The 16220-nt window shown below is 42.1% G+C and overlaps 1 protein-coding gene across 1 annotated transcript in view; it reads right to left on the bottom strand.

The window, feature by feature from the left end:
• Positions 1 to 64: 64 nt before the first annotated feature.
• The window catches only part of efr3bb (EFR3 homolog Bb (S. cerevisiae)), a 28977-nt gene continuing 12821 nt past the window's right edge, over positions 65 to 16220 (bottom strand). The window contains exons 7-23 of the mRNA XM_078273998.1: positions 13693 to 13827; positions 11668 to 11746; positions 11131 to 11266; positions 9667 to 9822; positions 9282 to 9393; positions 8941 to 8992; positions 8137 to 8309; positions 7959 to 8034; positions 7529 to 7690; positions 6554 to 6685; positions 6349 to 6416; positions 6087 to 6214; positions 5624 to 5715; positions 3342 to 3390; positions 2917 to 3023; positions 2759 to 2808; positions 65 to 2608 (exon numbers count right to left, since the gene is read on the bottom strand). Coding sequence (XP_078130124.1) covers positions 2503 to 2608; positions 2759 to 2808; positions 2917 to 3023; positions 3342 to 3390; positions 5624 to 5715; positions 6087 to 6214; positions 6349 to 6416; positions 6554 to 6685; positions 7529 to 7690; positions 7959 to 8034; positions 8137 to 8309; positions 8941 to 8992; positions 9282 to 9393; positions 9667 to 9822; positions 11131 to 11266; positions 11668 to 11746; positions 13693 to 13827 — 1813 coding nt within the window. The 3' untranslated portion in view covers positions 65 to 2502. The remainder of the gene's footprint in view (positions 2609 to 2758; positions 2809 to 2916; positions 3024 to 3341; positions 3391 to 5623; positions 5716 to 6086; positions 6215 to 6348; positions 6417 to 6553; positions 6686 to 7528; positions 7691 to 7958; positions 8035 to 8136; positions 8310 to 8940; positions 8993 to 9281; positions 9394 to 9666; positions 9823 to 11130; positions 11267 to 11667; positions 11747 to 13692; positions 13828 to 16220) is intronic.

The raw sequence follows: 16220 nt of genomic DNA, 5'->3' as shown, positions 1-16220 counted from the left end.
ACATTCTTCTTTATCAGGCTTTCCCTATCGGCAATAACAAAATAAATCAAAAACAGATCAGACATTTTCTGGTTACAGACACATTTATTGTACATTACAGCAACACTAGCATGCAAAGTCAGGTATGACACTCATAAGGCATTTTCTCCATGTAAAAGCTGCCTTTGTCACTAGGTAATCCAGTTTTTAAAGTGCAAAGTTCACAGAATGAATAGAATTGACCTACAGCACTACGTTGTAAACAGACGTATTAACCAGACATGTAATGACAAAAGTAAGATTGGATTACCGTCAGTTAATATTACAATACACTATGCAATGACAAGCACACTAGTAGTCTTTACTGCGAAGTTGCAAGACGCTGAAATGACAATTTTACAAAGTGTCACTGGAAGGTTTAGACAGCTGCACACTGCTCTGAAATAGCTTGTTCTTCGTTAACGTATTGGAAAGAGTCACTGGACAAAGACTGTAAACTGTGTTTGAAGAGTTTGGTCTACACACACACACACACACACACACACACACACACACACACACGAGGGAAGCGTGAACAGATCTGATACACTGGCATGTGTGAACATGAATATACATACAGAGGACACTACATTGTAAAAAATGATTAAAAAAAACAAACAACTGGACTGTGACACGACAATCAGGGACAAACCATACACTGTCGCTTACATCAAACAAGATGGCTGCAGCTCGTTTCACGTCCGATGCAGTTAACTCACAGAAGCGGGAGGGTCGATCTCTTACAACATCACAAAAGTGACCATCACAGCACCACAACAACAACAACAACAACAACAGAGGGTACGATTTAAAACACAAAAGGATCTGCTACCAACAGTTGGGCTGTTAGCCAGGCTAGTGGCAAATTATTGCCATTATACTTTGTTTTTATACCTATGTGTATGTGCACACATGCACACGTAATGGCTTTTAGACTTATTAAATCTTGCTGAATGAGGTGCACTGCTTGTAGGCTGCAGCAGCAGTGGTATGGCGTAAAAACAGAGTGCAAACTTATTCCAGCAGGATTAAGAATATAATGGCAACAATACAGGTCATGATTCTAGTGCTAAAAACCTGTCTCAAAATCAGTGGTTAAAAATGGAAGTTGATTATTTCAGGTTCATTAATTCTTAAGCAGGACACTTTCAAACTTCACTAGTGTGATCTACTGGCCTCAAGATGATTTAGATTTCTACTGTGGGCTGTTCAGACCCTTGTCAATTCACCTTTTTGATGTTGCTGTTGCTGGTTACTTATTTTTAATAAATACTAATACCTTTCTCCCTTATCTACGGACACAATCAGTGCAGTGGGAGTCCATAATTAGAATCAATGTACAGTGTATATACACAAACACAAAAACATCCCTATTTTGTACATCATCTTAAAGATTTATATATTTCTCTGTATATACACATTCATATGGAAAGGAGAAAAATAAAGGATCCGTAGTTAACTTTTAGTGTTTGATCTGGTAAACATCACAGTAAACACTTCAGATCCTCAGAAGTTTAGTGTGGTCATGATTGTGGCGCAGTGTGTGTTTCTGTTTATGTTTCAACTTGAGTCACCTGTAAGGCACACTCACTTTGGGAGGATAGCACACAGATCAACAGTTATCTGTCATTTAAACCACTTAAAACAAAATAATTAGAAGAAAAAAAAATAGGTGCAGGAAATAAATGCCTGTCATGAAAGAAAAAGCACTTCTGGCTAACACTAAAAGGCAAAACAAAAAAATAGTACTATTAAACACTGAAGTCAGATGTTCAAGAACTGAGTAACATGGGAGATGGGAAGGATTAGGTTTATATTTGTATCCATATTTCATTCAAACATACACAAAAATACAGTGTCAGGAAAATTAAAATGCATCTAATTCACATACGCTCTTCCTGTCCATAAAATCAACAAACAAGAAAACAAATAAAATATAAATATTAAGATCAGTTCATCATCTAATTGTGTCATCAAGGGTAGTATGGCACCCTGTAAGGGACAAACGGGTCAAAAGAATGTCCAAGAATTGCAGTGCTATCAAAAATGTCCAGTAACAGGGCATGCAACGAGTCAATTCATTCTAAAGCCAATAAAATAACTTTCAGTCTGCCACTTTAATTTTCCCTCACAGTTCATGGCAATTTCTAATTTCAAAATCCAACCGGTGGAGTTTCTACAGACATCTAAGGAGTACTGAGGGGAATAAGTAAAATAAAAGTTTGTTTTACTGCTGCATTCTTTTGACATTAGCCGACTTGTTTTGGCTGCGATCACAGGGCAAAAGAATTGCCATTTCAGACAACTAAGTTAATCAAGAAGTGGCTTGTTCTTGAGTTGGCTTCAAACAACTTTGGTTTCCTCCTCTTCCCCTGTGGTTTTATGATTATATGATCAAGACGCCTTTACAGTGAGGACCGGTTGCCCCTCCCAAAATCCCATTCCTGTACTATGTTAAATAGTTCTGTAACTTCGCTTTCTGGTCTAGTATACACAGAGGTCAGGAAACTTCATCTCGTAGATGGGTATAGATCGACTCTGGCTTTGGCCGTAACCGGACGAAATGGTTCCAGATGGGCTGGGCGGGGGTCTGAATGGGAAGAGGAAACAATCAGCATCAGTCAATCATCTTCATCATCCACCTAGTCAGTATCACTGCCATCAATGTCACCATTGCCTTTTCGAAAATTATTTTTCAAAAACCATATCATTGGAAATATCCCAAAGCGCCAACTCTTACCTGATTGTAATCTCAAAGATCTGATTTAGTTTGCTCTGCAGTAGTGTGGCCTAGACGGGACAAACAAATATCACATAAGGCAATAGCACAAAGCTGAAACAAGAAAAAAAACAAGTTTTCAAAACAATATGGATAAAAGGAAAATGTTTTTGTTGTACCCTGGCACCACAGTGGGCAGCTATCTCCTCGAAGGGGGCCTTCTGAAACTTCTCCACCACTTGTCTCCTCCGCTCCCTCTCCTGCTCCTCCATACCCACGCTGTCCACTAGAGGGAGACACAAATGGCATTCACATTTCAATGCTGCAGTGTATTTTATGTTGAAAGTGACAATGTGGCATTAGTGCTTGAGTGATTCTTCCTACAGCAGTAAAGGATATCACAATATTGATTTCCCTGAATGTTCTTTTTTTCGAGTTACCTAAACTAACATGTTAGGTGTTTTTCTTTGGTTTCAACTAGATAGGAGGACCATCAACACAAGTCAATAGAACGTTTTACACGTGGTCATACTGTATTGATAAGTATATCATTTCATGAATACCTCAAAAAAAAACACAAATGTTAATAAGTGTGTGGACGTACCGATGGCATTTTTCAGGGTTTCAAATGTGATCTCCTCTGCTGGTGTCCTCTGCAGAACGGAACAAGAAATAAGTACTATGATGCAGTAATAAGGTAATATTCATAGTGGGTATATTTGAGTTTGAGGCCATGAAATTGGTGTAAATGCTTTTTGCCTTTACCTCCTCTTTCTCTGGACTGTTTCGGGACTCCACCTCCACCTGCAGTGAGATGGTCTCTCCGATGCTCTTTCTCTTGGACAGACGGTCCTCATCTGGAAAGAAAGTGCACACATTTTATTTATTTTTCTTTAATAGAAAACTCTCAACAAAGAGAGCTTGTCCTTTAACTCAATGATCCTGGCTCAAGGCCCAGACCTGGAAAAGGGTCTGCCCTGACGAAGTGTCCCTCAATCAAACACTAAATCCCTGTTAGTTCCAGGGGAGTAGTTCAGCTCTGCATTTCCATACAGGAATCAATAAAGCACCAACACCGAGTTGTAACACGCTGGCAAGTCGATAAACATAATTATTTATCATTATTTACGTGAAGAGAGAAGCACATTTATCACTTTGCCACAGCTGACGTTTGAACTTAATGTTACATTATAACACACAACAGACGTATTGTTTGAGCTTCTTACCAGTATACTGGGGGACATAAGGCGTAGCCAGTCTATCTGTGTTATAGCCGCTACCTCCGAGGACCTCAGTGATCTTCGACTGGAGGAACAAAATATCCCCCTCTACCTTCTCCAGTGAAGAAGGCGGCCTTGGAAGAAATAGGGAGTGGGGATTGTTTTTTTATATACAGTAAATAGAAAAAATTCCCTGTCATTATTGCATATTTAAATATCAAATTTAACGGTTTGGGCGAAAGGAGACTTGAATGTGACCGGTACATACTTGGGATTATCAACGAAGACATCCTCAGGCAAAAGGTAGGGACTTTCTTTCTGTCTCACCTCAATTACCTGAAGGGCAGATGAAAAAAGTAGTTCGTTAAAAGAGGTTCTTGGCACGCGCGCGCACGCACACACACATACACACACACACACACACACACACACACAAAATGTATACACAAAGAAGTCCAATCCCTTACCTCGTGTATGTGCTGGCAGAAGGCTGGGACGGTGGTGAGCTGGCAGATGAGGTTGAGGTAGGCGGCGGCGAGCGCATGAACAGCACAGCGGTTATAAACGGGCAGAGGCTCGTCAGTGGACAAAGCCAGGTCCTGCGCAGGAAACAAAGACACATCAGCAAGGAGCCATGGACTGTAAAACATCCTGCCTTAGGAACTCAAGCACACACACCACTCATCTTTAAAAATCTTAATTTATCGGTGTTTTAAGCCCCCAACGGCTCCTTCCAGGCAGCGCTGCCTGGAAGGCACTAGGATTAGGCAATGGTTAAGGTTATGGTTAGGGTTAAACTTGTTTTAAAGTTCTGTGGAGGCTCCACGCAGAGCTTTCTCCGTAGCCTACGTAAGTGCAGTGATGTTTATACTTGTGCGCTGGTGTGTGCGTCGAGCCGGCGTGTGTGTGTGTGTGTGTGTGTGTGGTAGAGGGAGAAGTGAGAGTTGACGGCGATTAGCTCCAGAGCGAGTACCGACTCTAGAGTCATAGTGAGAGAAACAAAAGTGTATCCCCTGTGTCGCCGCGACGTGTAGTTAAATTTTTCGAGAGGTGCACGTCAGGCTACCGCATAGGGCCTTGACCAACTGCCGCTTTGCTCGTTTGAAAACCATGATGTCGCTCTCTTTCTCATGGGTGGGCCAAATTCTCTGGGGGCGGGCAAAGCGGAGAAATGGGAGGTAACCTTGCTCCTTATGACCTCATAAGGAGCAGATTCCAGATCGGCCCATCTGAGCTTTCATTTTCTCAAAGGCAGAGCAGGATACCCAGGGTTTGGTTTACACCTATCGCCATTTCTAGCCTCTGGGGGACCATAGGCCGGCGGGGGAACGCAAAATAATGTTAAAAAACCTCATAAAGTCAAATTTTCATGCCATGGGATCTTTAAAACACCATCGAGCGTAAATAGAACACGTTGCGTGACTGAACACGCGTACATCAGTACCTGCAAGGCGAGTGCCAGGCGAATGAGGTCCACCACCACTTCTTCATTAGCCAGCTCCACACTGAGGAGACCCAACAGAGCGAAGAGGGACTCGTAGTGTAGCCGACCGCTGCTCTGCTCCTTACAGCCCAAGTAGATGTGTCGGTATAGCTGCTGGCCGTGCTGTAAGTAGGATGCACACGGAGAATGAAAGAAATTGGTGTAAATGCTTTTTGCCTTTACCTCCTCTTTCTCTGGACTGTTTCGGGACTCCACCTCCACCTGCAGTGAGATGGTCTCTCCGATGCTCTTTCTCTTGGACAGACGGTCCTCATCTGGAAAGAAAGTGCACACATTTTTATTTATTTTTTCTTTAATAGAAAACTCTCAACAAAGAGAGCTTGTCCTTTAACTCAATGATCCTGGCTCAAGGCCCAGACCTGGAAAAGGGTCTGCCCTGACAAAGTGTCCCTCAATCAAACACTAAATCCCTGTTAGTTCCAGGGGAGTAGTTCAGCTCTGCATTTCCATACAGGAATCAATAAAGCACCAACACCGAGTTGTAACACGCTGGCAAGTCGATAAACATAATTATTTATCATTATTTACGTGAAGAGAGAAGCACATTTATCACTTTGCCACAGCTGACGTTTGAACTTAATGTTACATTATAACACACAACAGACGTATTGTTTGAGCTTCTTACCAGTATACTGGGGGACATAAGGCGTAGCCAGTCTATCTGTGTTATAGCCGCTACCTCCGAGGACCTCAGTGATCTTCGACTGGAGGAACAAAATATCCCCCTCTACCTTCTCCAGTGAAGAAGGCGGCCTTGGAAGAAATAGGGAGTGGGGATTGTTTTTTTATATACAGTAAATAGAAAAAATTCCCTGTCATTATTGCATATTTAAATATCAAATTTAACGGTTTGGGCGAAAGGAGACTTGAATGTGACCGGTACATACTTGGGATTATCAACGAAGACATCCTCAGGCAAAAGGTAGGGACTTTCTTTCTGTCTCACCTCAATTACCTGAAGGGCAGATGAAAAAAAGTAGTTCGTTAAAAGAGGTTCTTGGCACTTGCAGCGCTGCACGCACACACACATACACACACACACACACACACACACACACAAAAATGTATACACAAAGAAGTCCAATCCCTTACCTCGTGTATGTGCTGGCAGAAGGCTGGGACGGTGGTGAGCTGGCAGATGAGGTTGAGGTAGGCGGCGGCGAGCGCATGAACAGCACAGCGGTTATAAACGGGCAGAGGCTCGTCAGTGGACAAAGCCAGGTCCTGCGCAGGAAACAAAGACACATCAGCAAGGAGCCATGGACTGTAAAACATCCTGCCTTAGGAACTCAAGCACACACACCACTCATCTTTAAAAAATCTTAATTTATCGGTGTTTTAAGCCCCCAACGGCTCCTTCCAGGCAGCGCTGCCTGGAAGGCACTAGGATTAGGCAATGGTTAAGGTTATGGTTAGGGTTAAACTTGTTTTAAAGTTCTGTGGAGGCTCCACGCAGAGCTTTCTCCGTAGCCTACGTAAGTGCAGTGATGTTTATACTTGTGCGCTGGTGTGTGCGTCGAGCCGGCGTGTGTGTGTGTGTGTGTGTGTGTGGTAGAGGGAGTAGTGAGAGTTGACGGCGATTAGCTCCAGAGCGAGTACCGACTCTAGAGTCATAGTGAGAGAAACAAAGTGTATCCCCTGTGTCGCCGCGACGTGTAGTTAAATTTTTCGAGAGGTGCACGTCAGGCTACCGCATAGGGCCTTGACCAACTGCCGCTTTGCTCGTTTGAAAACCATGATGTCGCTCTCTTTCTCATGGGTGGGCCAAATTCTCTGGGCGGGCAAAGCGGAGAAAGGGGAGGTAACCTTGCTCCTTATGACCTCATAAGGAGCAGATTCCAGATCGGCCCATCTGAGCTTTCATTTTCTCAAAGGCAGAGCAGGATACCCAGGGTTTGGTTTACACCTATCGCCATTTCTAGCCTCTGGGGGACCATAGGCCGGCGGGGGAACGCAAAATAATGTTAAAAAACCTCATAAAGTCAAATTTTCATGCCATGGGATCTTTAAAACACCATCGAGCGTAAATAGAACACGTTGCGTGACTGAACACGCGTACATCAGTACCTGCAAGGCGAGTGCCAGGCGAATGAGGTCCACCACCACTTCTTCATTAGCCAGCTCCACACTGAGGAGACCCAACAGAGCGAAGAGGGACTCGTAGTGTAGCCGACCGCTGCTCTGCTCCTTACAGCCCAAGTAGATGTGTCGGTATAGCTGCTGGCCGTGCTGTAAGTAGGATGCACACGGAGAATGAAAAGAAGGAGAGGGTACTTCAGAGTTTAAGTGTGCTAGTTTTTCTGCAGATCCATCTTCCATCGTACCAAGTGTAAATATTTACATGTTCAAAGTTTATATACTATTCAAACATATGTACTGTTTTGTTTCATTACACATATGATTTTTTTTAAATAAGAGATTATGACAGTGTACAATGCAAAGAAGACAAATTAATCTGGACTTGTATTGACTTGAGTATACAGGACAGAAGTTGTACCTTTTTCATGAATAAGTTGTCCTGTCTGGAACACTTGTCAACTTTGAGCTTGAGCACAGAGATGTCTGAGATGATGCTGCATAGAGATAATGCATAATGATGTGTCAATTGGCTCAACACACTACAAATGATGCCCTACAATAAACATGTTCCTGCGCACCCCCCCCCCCCCGCACACCTTATGTTGGTGAACTTGGGCATGTTGTCGTGCCTGTCGATCAGACTGAGAAGGATCTGGAGAACCAGCAGCCGGATTTCTGGATCCTCTGTGAGAGAGAAGGACAGCAACGGCTCCAGGAAAGAGTTGGGCAGCGCCGTCAGCATGTTGGTGGTCTGGAAACCTGCCGTCACCTGAGATATTGATGATTTAGGCCATTTAGGGTTTGCACAAACATGAAGAACGTTCATGTTGAAAACAGTGGGGTTGTGCTTTTCACCTTTATAGCATGCACGCTACAAATCGTTTCTAAACATGTTTACATGATTTAAGATACTCTTAAAAGTACACAAATTACATGTTGAGCGACAGGAATACTCTTCTGGATTGAAGTGAGCACTGGGTAAACCTTGTGTCAGCCAGACCCAGATGGTTGCTTTCATAAGCACATATTTATGTAAATATGTAAAAATGACCACCAGAAAAGTAGCCTTGCTGTGCAAACACTCCTTAGGTCATGGGAAGACAAATGTGAAGCCGTGCAGAGCAATGAAAGATGAGGATAAGAGAATTCTGAGACCATAAGAGTGCTGCCAAAACACACATGTTTGTGTTACATTATTTTCTCAAGAGTTGTATGCTGATATAAGGTTTGATGGATTACAGCTTTTGACCTGAATAATTGCACTATTATATAAACTACTTTCTTAAAATGTTTTTTTTAAATGCACTGGGAACACAGCGAGACATCTGCTTCAAAGCTATGTAAAGAACCGCATTTTTGAAACATTTGAAATTAATAATAATGCAAGGCTGAAAACTTACCTGGACCAAGGATTTAAGTAACATAATCTGAATCATCCTGGTACCCTCAGGCCTGTAGATGAACACAAATTAAGATACAAATTAGAACTTTTTTAATTTACTAACATTCAGATCTACACAGATTTGTTTAAAAAGTACAGTTGACTGAAGGATGGAATAAGGTAAGATAGAGAATTACATAAACATATTTTTACATAACATAAAGCACTCAGTTTTGTGTGTGTGTGTGTGTGTGTGTGTGTGTGTGTGTGTTGTGTCCTGGCTATACCGGTATGCTTCACAAAGGGAACATGAAATGAAAAAAATGAAATTAAATGAACATGTGTTGGTGAGTAACTTACCCAGAGCCTGCGGAGGGCAGAGCTGGGTGAATCCCAGGGACAGGGATCTTGCCCATGATGAAGAGCATGACCTCTGACCTCTGGTATGTCGGTAGAGTGTTGGCGAATGAACCTGAGAGAGACAGAAAGAGAAAAAAAAAAAGCATCAGATGGATGAGAGGAAGATTTGGAGCAAAGGAAAGAAAAAGAAAAAAATGTGGATGGAGAGAAAACTAGTATGTAACACTAGTATGTACGAAACTCACACATGTAGACTCACACACAGGCATACATACAGACACGTGAGGTAAACATAATCACCACAGACAAACTGATCCAGTCCAAGGGCCTGTCTTGCAAAGCCTCCCACACACAAACACACGGGGCACACCGCCCACACACTCACCAATGGTCCTGATGACAGCCTCCTGCAGCTGCCTCTCCTCGTGAGCTTTGATGATCTTGGTGCCGATGTTGCCGTCGTAGGAGCCGGTCAACTCGTAGTCCACACTCAGACGGAGCTGCCGCAGCAGGGTGTTAAACACCTCCAACACTGTGGGACCTGCATAAACAAATGACTCGTTCACCCCCAACATACAAATACCTCTTTCCCACTGGCCAGAAAATCCACAAACACCCACTAACATCTGGCTTTTATTTTGAGTGGGAACAGTTACAACCGGCATTCATACCCGGGACAAATTACTGCGGTAGTCACAAGCAGGACCTGAAATTAACCCGACCACACAGCCAATGTGGGTAAATTTTGCCATTGGTGGGTGAAACTGTCAATCTACCTGCCAGGTTGGCGGGTAGCCAATGAGAATTGAGTGATTCATTAGTTGTTTTTTGCCACTGTTGTTCTTTCTACCAAGCCCAGTCCTTGGCAGAGCTTTTTCAGCAGGAATTTGCAGGTATGCAGATTAAATATCAGGTAATAATCAACTGTAAAGTAGCTACACCTTTTAAAGGATTCCTTGGTAAATCAGCCTCTGCCGGGTAGAAAGTGAAATTGTATTAAAAAAATTTAAAAAAAAATTACTTTATTTTAGATATAGTATAAGTTCAAGTTCAAGTCACCACTACCTCTGGTCAAAATATTGACTTAGTATCTCAATATAATGACTCAGTATCTCAGAATAAGAATCTCAAAGTAAAGAGAAAATGTAAAATATTGACTTGGTATCTCAATATATTGACTTAGTAACTTAGAATATTGACTAGGAACCTGAAAGTAATGAGAAACTTTAAAATATTCACTTAGAATCTCAATAACTTAGTATCTCAATATATTGACTTTATAGCTCAACAATATTGACTTAATATCTCAATATATTGACTTAGTAACTCAGAATATTGACTAGGAATCTGAAAGTAATGAGAAACTTTAAAATATTAACTTAGAATCTCAATATATTAGAGATGTATTCCGGTGCTTCTGCACACCGGCGTGCAAAGTATTACTTTGTATTATGGAGTCTGGAAATCCTTTTTTCTTGTTGAATGGGAAATCTATTCTTGGGACACGTTTGTTTCTACTGTTTCAACTGAATTTTATTAATGCTGATAGTGTTTGGATGCTTTCAACGGTTTGTTCGAATTCTGCATTAGCAAAACACAAAAAAAAATTAGAAAATTATAAATCTTTACCCGGACAAGTGACTTTTGTGCATGGACAAGTGAAACGTAAATGTACTTGTCCAAAGGACAAGTGCCTCAAAAAGTTAATGTCAAGCCCTGAAAAGGAACCCAGCATATACACACACTAATGCTGGTGGAAAAAGAGTAGTGTGTGTGTGTGTGTGTGTGTGTGTGTGTGTGTGTGTGTGTGTGTGTGTGTGTGTGGTGTGTAGTGTGTCAGTCTTCTCACCTACAGAACCGCTGGCTGCAATGGCGGCTGCCTCCAGCAAAACTTCCACTATCCCAGCACGCACTGTGGCTGAATTCTTGCTGTTAGCATCCAGGTGACCGAGAAGCTGCTGGATTACCAAATGAGAGTGCTGGGACTAAGAGAGAAGGAATGAATGAATGAAACCAGATTGAAAAAGCAAGAACAACATAGGCAGTAACAGAGAGAAACATTTTCATGCATTTTTCATTCAGGACCAAAATGAATCACAGCTATTAGGAGAAGTGTTGATGCCAAAATGGACTCTTCAAACATCTCTCATTTCAACTCCATGAATACTGGAGCATGTTTCTACATTGTGCCCATAAATCATGTAAAAACCACGTACAAAGATAAAAAATAAAAAAATAAAAATGGTACTGTGTAAATCAAATGAAATGTTTCAGCATTCATTCATTTTCATTTGGACCTGGATTTGAGGTCACCAGGGTGAAAGGGGAGAATATAAAAGGGGTGAGGAAGAGGTCTCTGTGGATGCGTAGGCACTGTATCACTCACCTGGATGGAGTACATGATGATTTTAAAGCAACGCACTGCAAAGGTCTTCCCCTCCCATAGAGAATGGTTATCTAAGTGCCTGGGGGAACACAGAGAGAGAGAGAGAGAGAGAGAGAGAGAGAGAGAGAGAGAGAGAGAGAGAGAAGATGTAATAATACAGTGACTGTAGTGAAGGAGAGCAGCAAGGGATAGAGCAAATTTATAGTTCCAAAAAAAGCCCCGACATTAAGTCTCCATATGTATTTTTTTTTAATAATGGAGCACAGGGGAGTTATGTGGGGAAAAAAAAAGAATTATGGATGCACAACCAAAGATGTATTATGATGTACTGCAATGTTTAAAGTCCACAAGAATTAACAGACAAAGTGTCTTCGCTAGTTTACAACCGACGCAGTTGTCCATTTCCCGTCCAGCGCCCACATCGTTTAGATAGCAAATGCACCTGCGCCCATCTGTGCGCCCATGGACGTGCTGGTCTTACAGAGAGGTGTGTTCAGGTGCATTCTTGGCGTATTGCTATCTTGAGGCAGCGGAAAGTGATCGCGCCATTGACCAACAAAAACCTGGTCTAAAGTCAATAACGCAGCGTTTCATTATTTTAACAGCACATTTGTAAAATGTGCCTAGGCTCGTGCACAACGTGCGCACACTACGCTTGTTACACACACAGGGCAGCAACACATAATATCATATCATAGTTTCTTCTCCTGAAACTCTCTCCTTCCTGCTTAGCAAATCCTCCATCATAATAGCAATGTGCCAAAGTACAAATGCGCCTGGCTTTTAAAAAGGGAATGGGAGATGACACTCTGATTGGTTTATTGCATGTTACGCCCAAAACACACCTATGATTAATTAAGACACTAAGTACAACCCTTTTGAACCATGCAACTGGCGCACGTACCCTTTTTTCGCTGTCAAACTAGCAAAAGTGGATTCCTAAATGCACCTGCGCCAGGCTTAGATCGTTAAAATAGGGCCCATAGTCATTTTACTCCATCTTTCATTGATGAATGTAGTCAGGATGTTGATAATAAGATGCAAAAAGAAAAACCCAATCACTGATAAAGATCAGGATCACAACGTCCAACAAACACGATCAAGATCACTACTTGACAGTCAAACTGCAGAATCCTTTGTGTACACAGAGACAGAGAGGCGGAGTAGAGTGAAATAAATAGCTTGAAGCTTGAAACAGACAGAAACCGAGACCGTGATGGATGGACGAGAGCTGGTCTCACACAGCACACTACAAGTGAGATGAAGTGAAGGGAAAATTGAGAGACAACTGTAAATAGAGAGATTAAGAAATATAAATGTAATATATAACTGCACAAGAAAATGGTAACTAGAGTTGCAGTTGGATTTTGGTGTACAAAACAAAATCAATAAAGGCAAGTCTGTTTTTTTTGTATATTTTTGATGGCTTTTTATGTTGTTATGCATATCAATGTGGCTGTGCAATTATAAGCTGTATTATCTAGCTGTATTCCTGCAAGCACATAATACATGTATATAATTATACATATATAAAGCAGACAGAACATTAAATGTTAATGTCTAGGGCTCAGAGAGATTGAGACAGATAAATATTTTTTTATCTGTCTCAGCCGTTCCCTGAATCTCTTCTCTTCCCTGAATCTCTTCATTCCTGGAAGAACAGTAGAGCTGAATTGATTCAAATAAGAGAGAGACAGAGGAAGCATAAATGGATAGAGAGACAGACAATTAAAAAGAAAGCACTAATCACAAAGGACCAGGCTTGGAGACATCCAAAGTTAAATAAAAACATCATAGAAGATAACCTTGGAACATGCCAATTATGCACTAGTCTGGAACAACAATGTAACCTTGCGCTGACTTTGTTGCACCACCTCGTGTCAATCAGTGCACAGATAAAAATGCTGCAACATAGCATTAAGATGCATCCTTCCTGCAGGTTTAGTCAATGCATCCCAAAACAACAAATACATAAAGGAGCAAATCAAAAAAAGAGGATAAAAAGGGTTTGTGGGACTGTCTCACATCAGCACGGGCGTGACGGCGTTCTTGATGTTGCCGTAGGCGGCTCGTCCCAGCAGCTCCCTGAAGCAGCGCTCCGTCAGCTCCACCGGGCTTTCCTTCTCTTTCTCCGACGCCTGCAGCGGAGAGGGGGAGCGGCTTGTAGGGAGTGATGCAGGTGAGGAAGCAGAAAAGAGGGAGAGGAGGGGAAAGAGCAAGGGAGGAGAAGTCGAGTCGGGAGGGGAAGGAGAGGTACAGCGAGAGAGAGAGAGCGCGAGAGAGAGAGAGAGGAGTTTGAAATCAATTTGATTCAATAACACTAACATTTCCAAGGCTCAATTTTTTTTATTTTTTTTTTACACAAAAACATCCTCTGGACTTCCTCGTCACTGCAGCCTTCCCTCTGACTTTCCCTTTTCCAGTTTGTCTGCAGTGAAAATTGAGAGACTGTGTATGCGCATTTGTGTATCACAAATCTGTTATCACCATGGGGGGGACATGTACCGGTGTAAGTTTGTATATCTGTGGGCACTCACTCCGGGTCCAGCCTGTCTTTGTTCTCATACATAGTTAAAACATTCAATACAACTCCATCTTAGTCATGACTAGCGTCGGTTGGCCCACCAATGATGACATTATTTATTAACAGCCTCACTCTTTCATCATGCCTGCTGCTGCTGTGGAGGAAATGTCGGTGGCTCTCGGTGGCTTACTTAACTCAACTCCAGAATAGACATTTGAGGAGCAATGGAAAATAAAGGATTAATTCTTAACTTTAAGGGCACAGACCAAAAGTCATTTTCTTTTAGTGCTGCCAATGTGGAAAACTCTTAAGTTCTAAGCTGATGTTGTTGAAATGTTTAGCTTCTTTTTCAGCAGTAACTAATAATGCTTTCAAAGCCACTGCCATTGTCCCGTCCAATTAAAACGTGCATCTAAAACACCCACGGGGGACTTCATTCTGAGGTCATCGTAAAAGTCCCTCACTACACAGTTTTGTCTAATGATGTGGAAACTCACAAGCGCAAAACGTTAAGCATAAGGAGAAATCAGCATCACCATCATATCGAAGCCTTCTTGGCTACGGCAATCTGACATCGTATCTGCTTTCCACAAACAATTCACAGAGGCTATTTTTTAGCATGTCAGCATGTCATTGTCAGCATGTTAAAGGCGGGGACCATTTCTGTTAACATTTTTTGCTGAGGCAATGCCTAGAGGAAAATGGCTTGAGGAACAGAAAGCCTTTGGAGACCTCTACACACTCTACATTAAAACCAATCAATCATGCTGCTGGTAGTTGTTTTTGAACTCACAAAACAGGGCTCAGAGAAAGATTTGAGTATCTCCAGAAATGAACTCTCTCCAGGAATTAGTCTCAGCTGTCAGAAGGCTTTGCTAGAACTGTACCGAAGTTGATCTTAATGAACTTGTACATGTGCATGGGAATTAATGTAGAGAAGAATGCACCATCTGTGAATTTAATTAGACTGTACTGACTGCTGTGGATATTATGGCTTGTAATGACTGAGGATGCACAACAAGGGACGGCTTCATAACACACCCAGAGTGATGGGAAGCTGAGATGGAAATGTGTCTCTCTGTTAGGAGTGCGTCTGTCTCTTTCTGTCCATCTGTCTGTCTTTCTCTTTCAATAATCTCCACATTTCCATCACTGCAATTTAATATCAACCGTCCACCCAATCTCCCAATGTTCTTCTCGCTGCCCTCCCCCTTTGCTCCCCAAACCATCAGATCTCGGCATTGACGTCAAAGTGAATTTCAGAATGTGGATTAATGCCAAGAAAGGGAGGCTCCAGACTCTGCATCTCTCCGTCTCTCACTGGCAACCTCTAGCTCTCAATGCAATTGTGATGCTTTTTATTCTCCACCCATTGCACTATTTCTGTTCTTGCTCTCCCCCTTTCTCCTTGAATTGTTCTCCCTATCTGTGGGTGTCTGTGTCCTTGGATGCTGCAGGTGGGCAAACAGATGCCCATAAGAGGAGCAGAGCTGTCAGTGGGTTCACTCAGTAATGACAATGATAATGAATGACATTGGTGATGGATAGACTGCCAGGAGAAATATGGCCTAACGTTGATACAAATGGCATCAGTTGGCTACAACACAATGGCTCTGGACTTTGCGACTGAGGCATGGAGGGTCAACGCTGACTTATTCTGGGTCGTCGACTTTGTCGGAACAGCCTGGCCTGTTGTGTGAGGATGACGTGGTAACACCGGGGACTGTATTTACCTGCCTTTAACTACTGTCAGGATAGTGTGTTTGAGCACTTTATTTTATTTGTCTCACTTTTACTGAAAAACAAGTCTTTCAGTAGGTAAAAAAAAATACCTAAACCTATTTTCTTCATATTATCACATACGATCATACATATAAAGGAAATCGTTAGGAAAAAACAATGCAGCCAAATGATGAAGTGATCTCAAAAACCACTGGAAAGGGGTCATGTGGCAGTATGCCTAAATTATCTGATTACATATCTGTGACAGGTCTGATGAACAGAAACATACCAAGCTATCAGTTCACAT

This window comes from Sander vitreus, chromosome 18, assembly GCF_031162955.1.
Source record: "Sander vitreus isolate 19-12246 chromosome 18, sanVit1, whole genome shotgun sequence".
NCBI lineage: Eukaryota > Metazoa > Chordata > Actinopteri > Perciformes > Percidae > Sander > Sander vitreus.
Note: the sequence above shows the minus strand (reverse complement) of the source record. Positions and strands in the feature narration are given on the sequence as shown.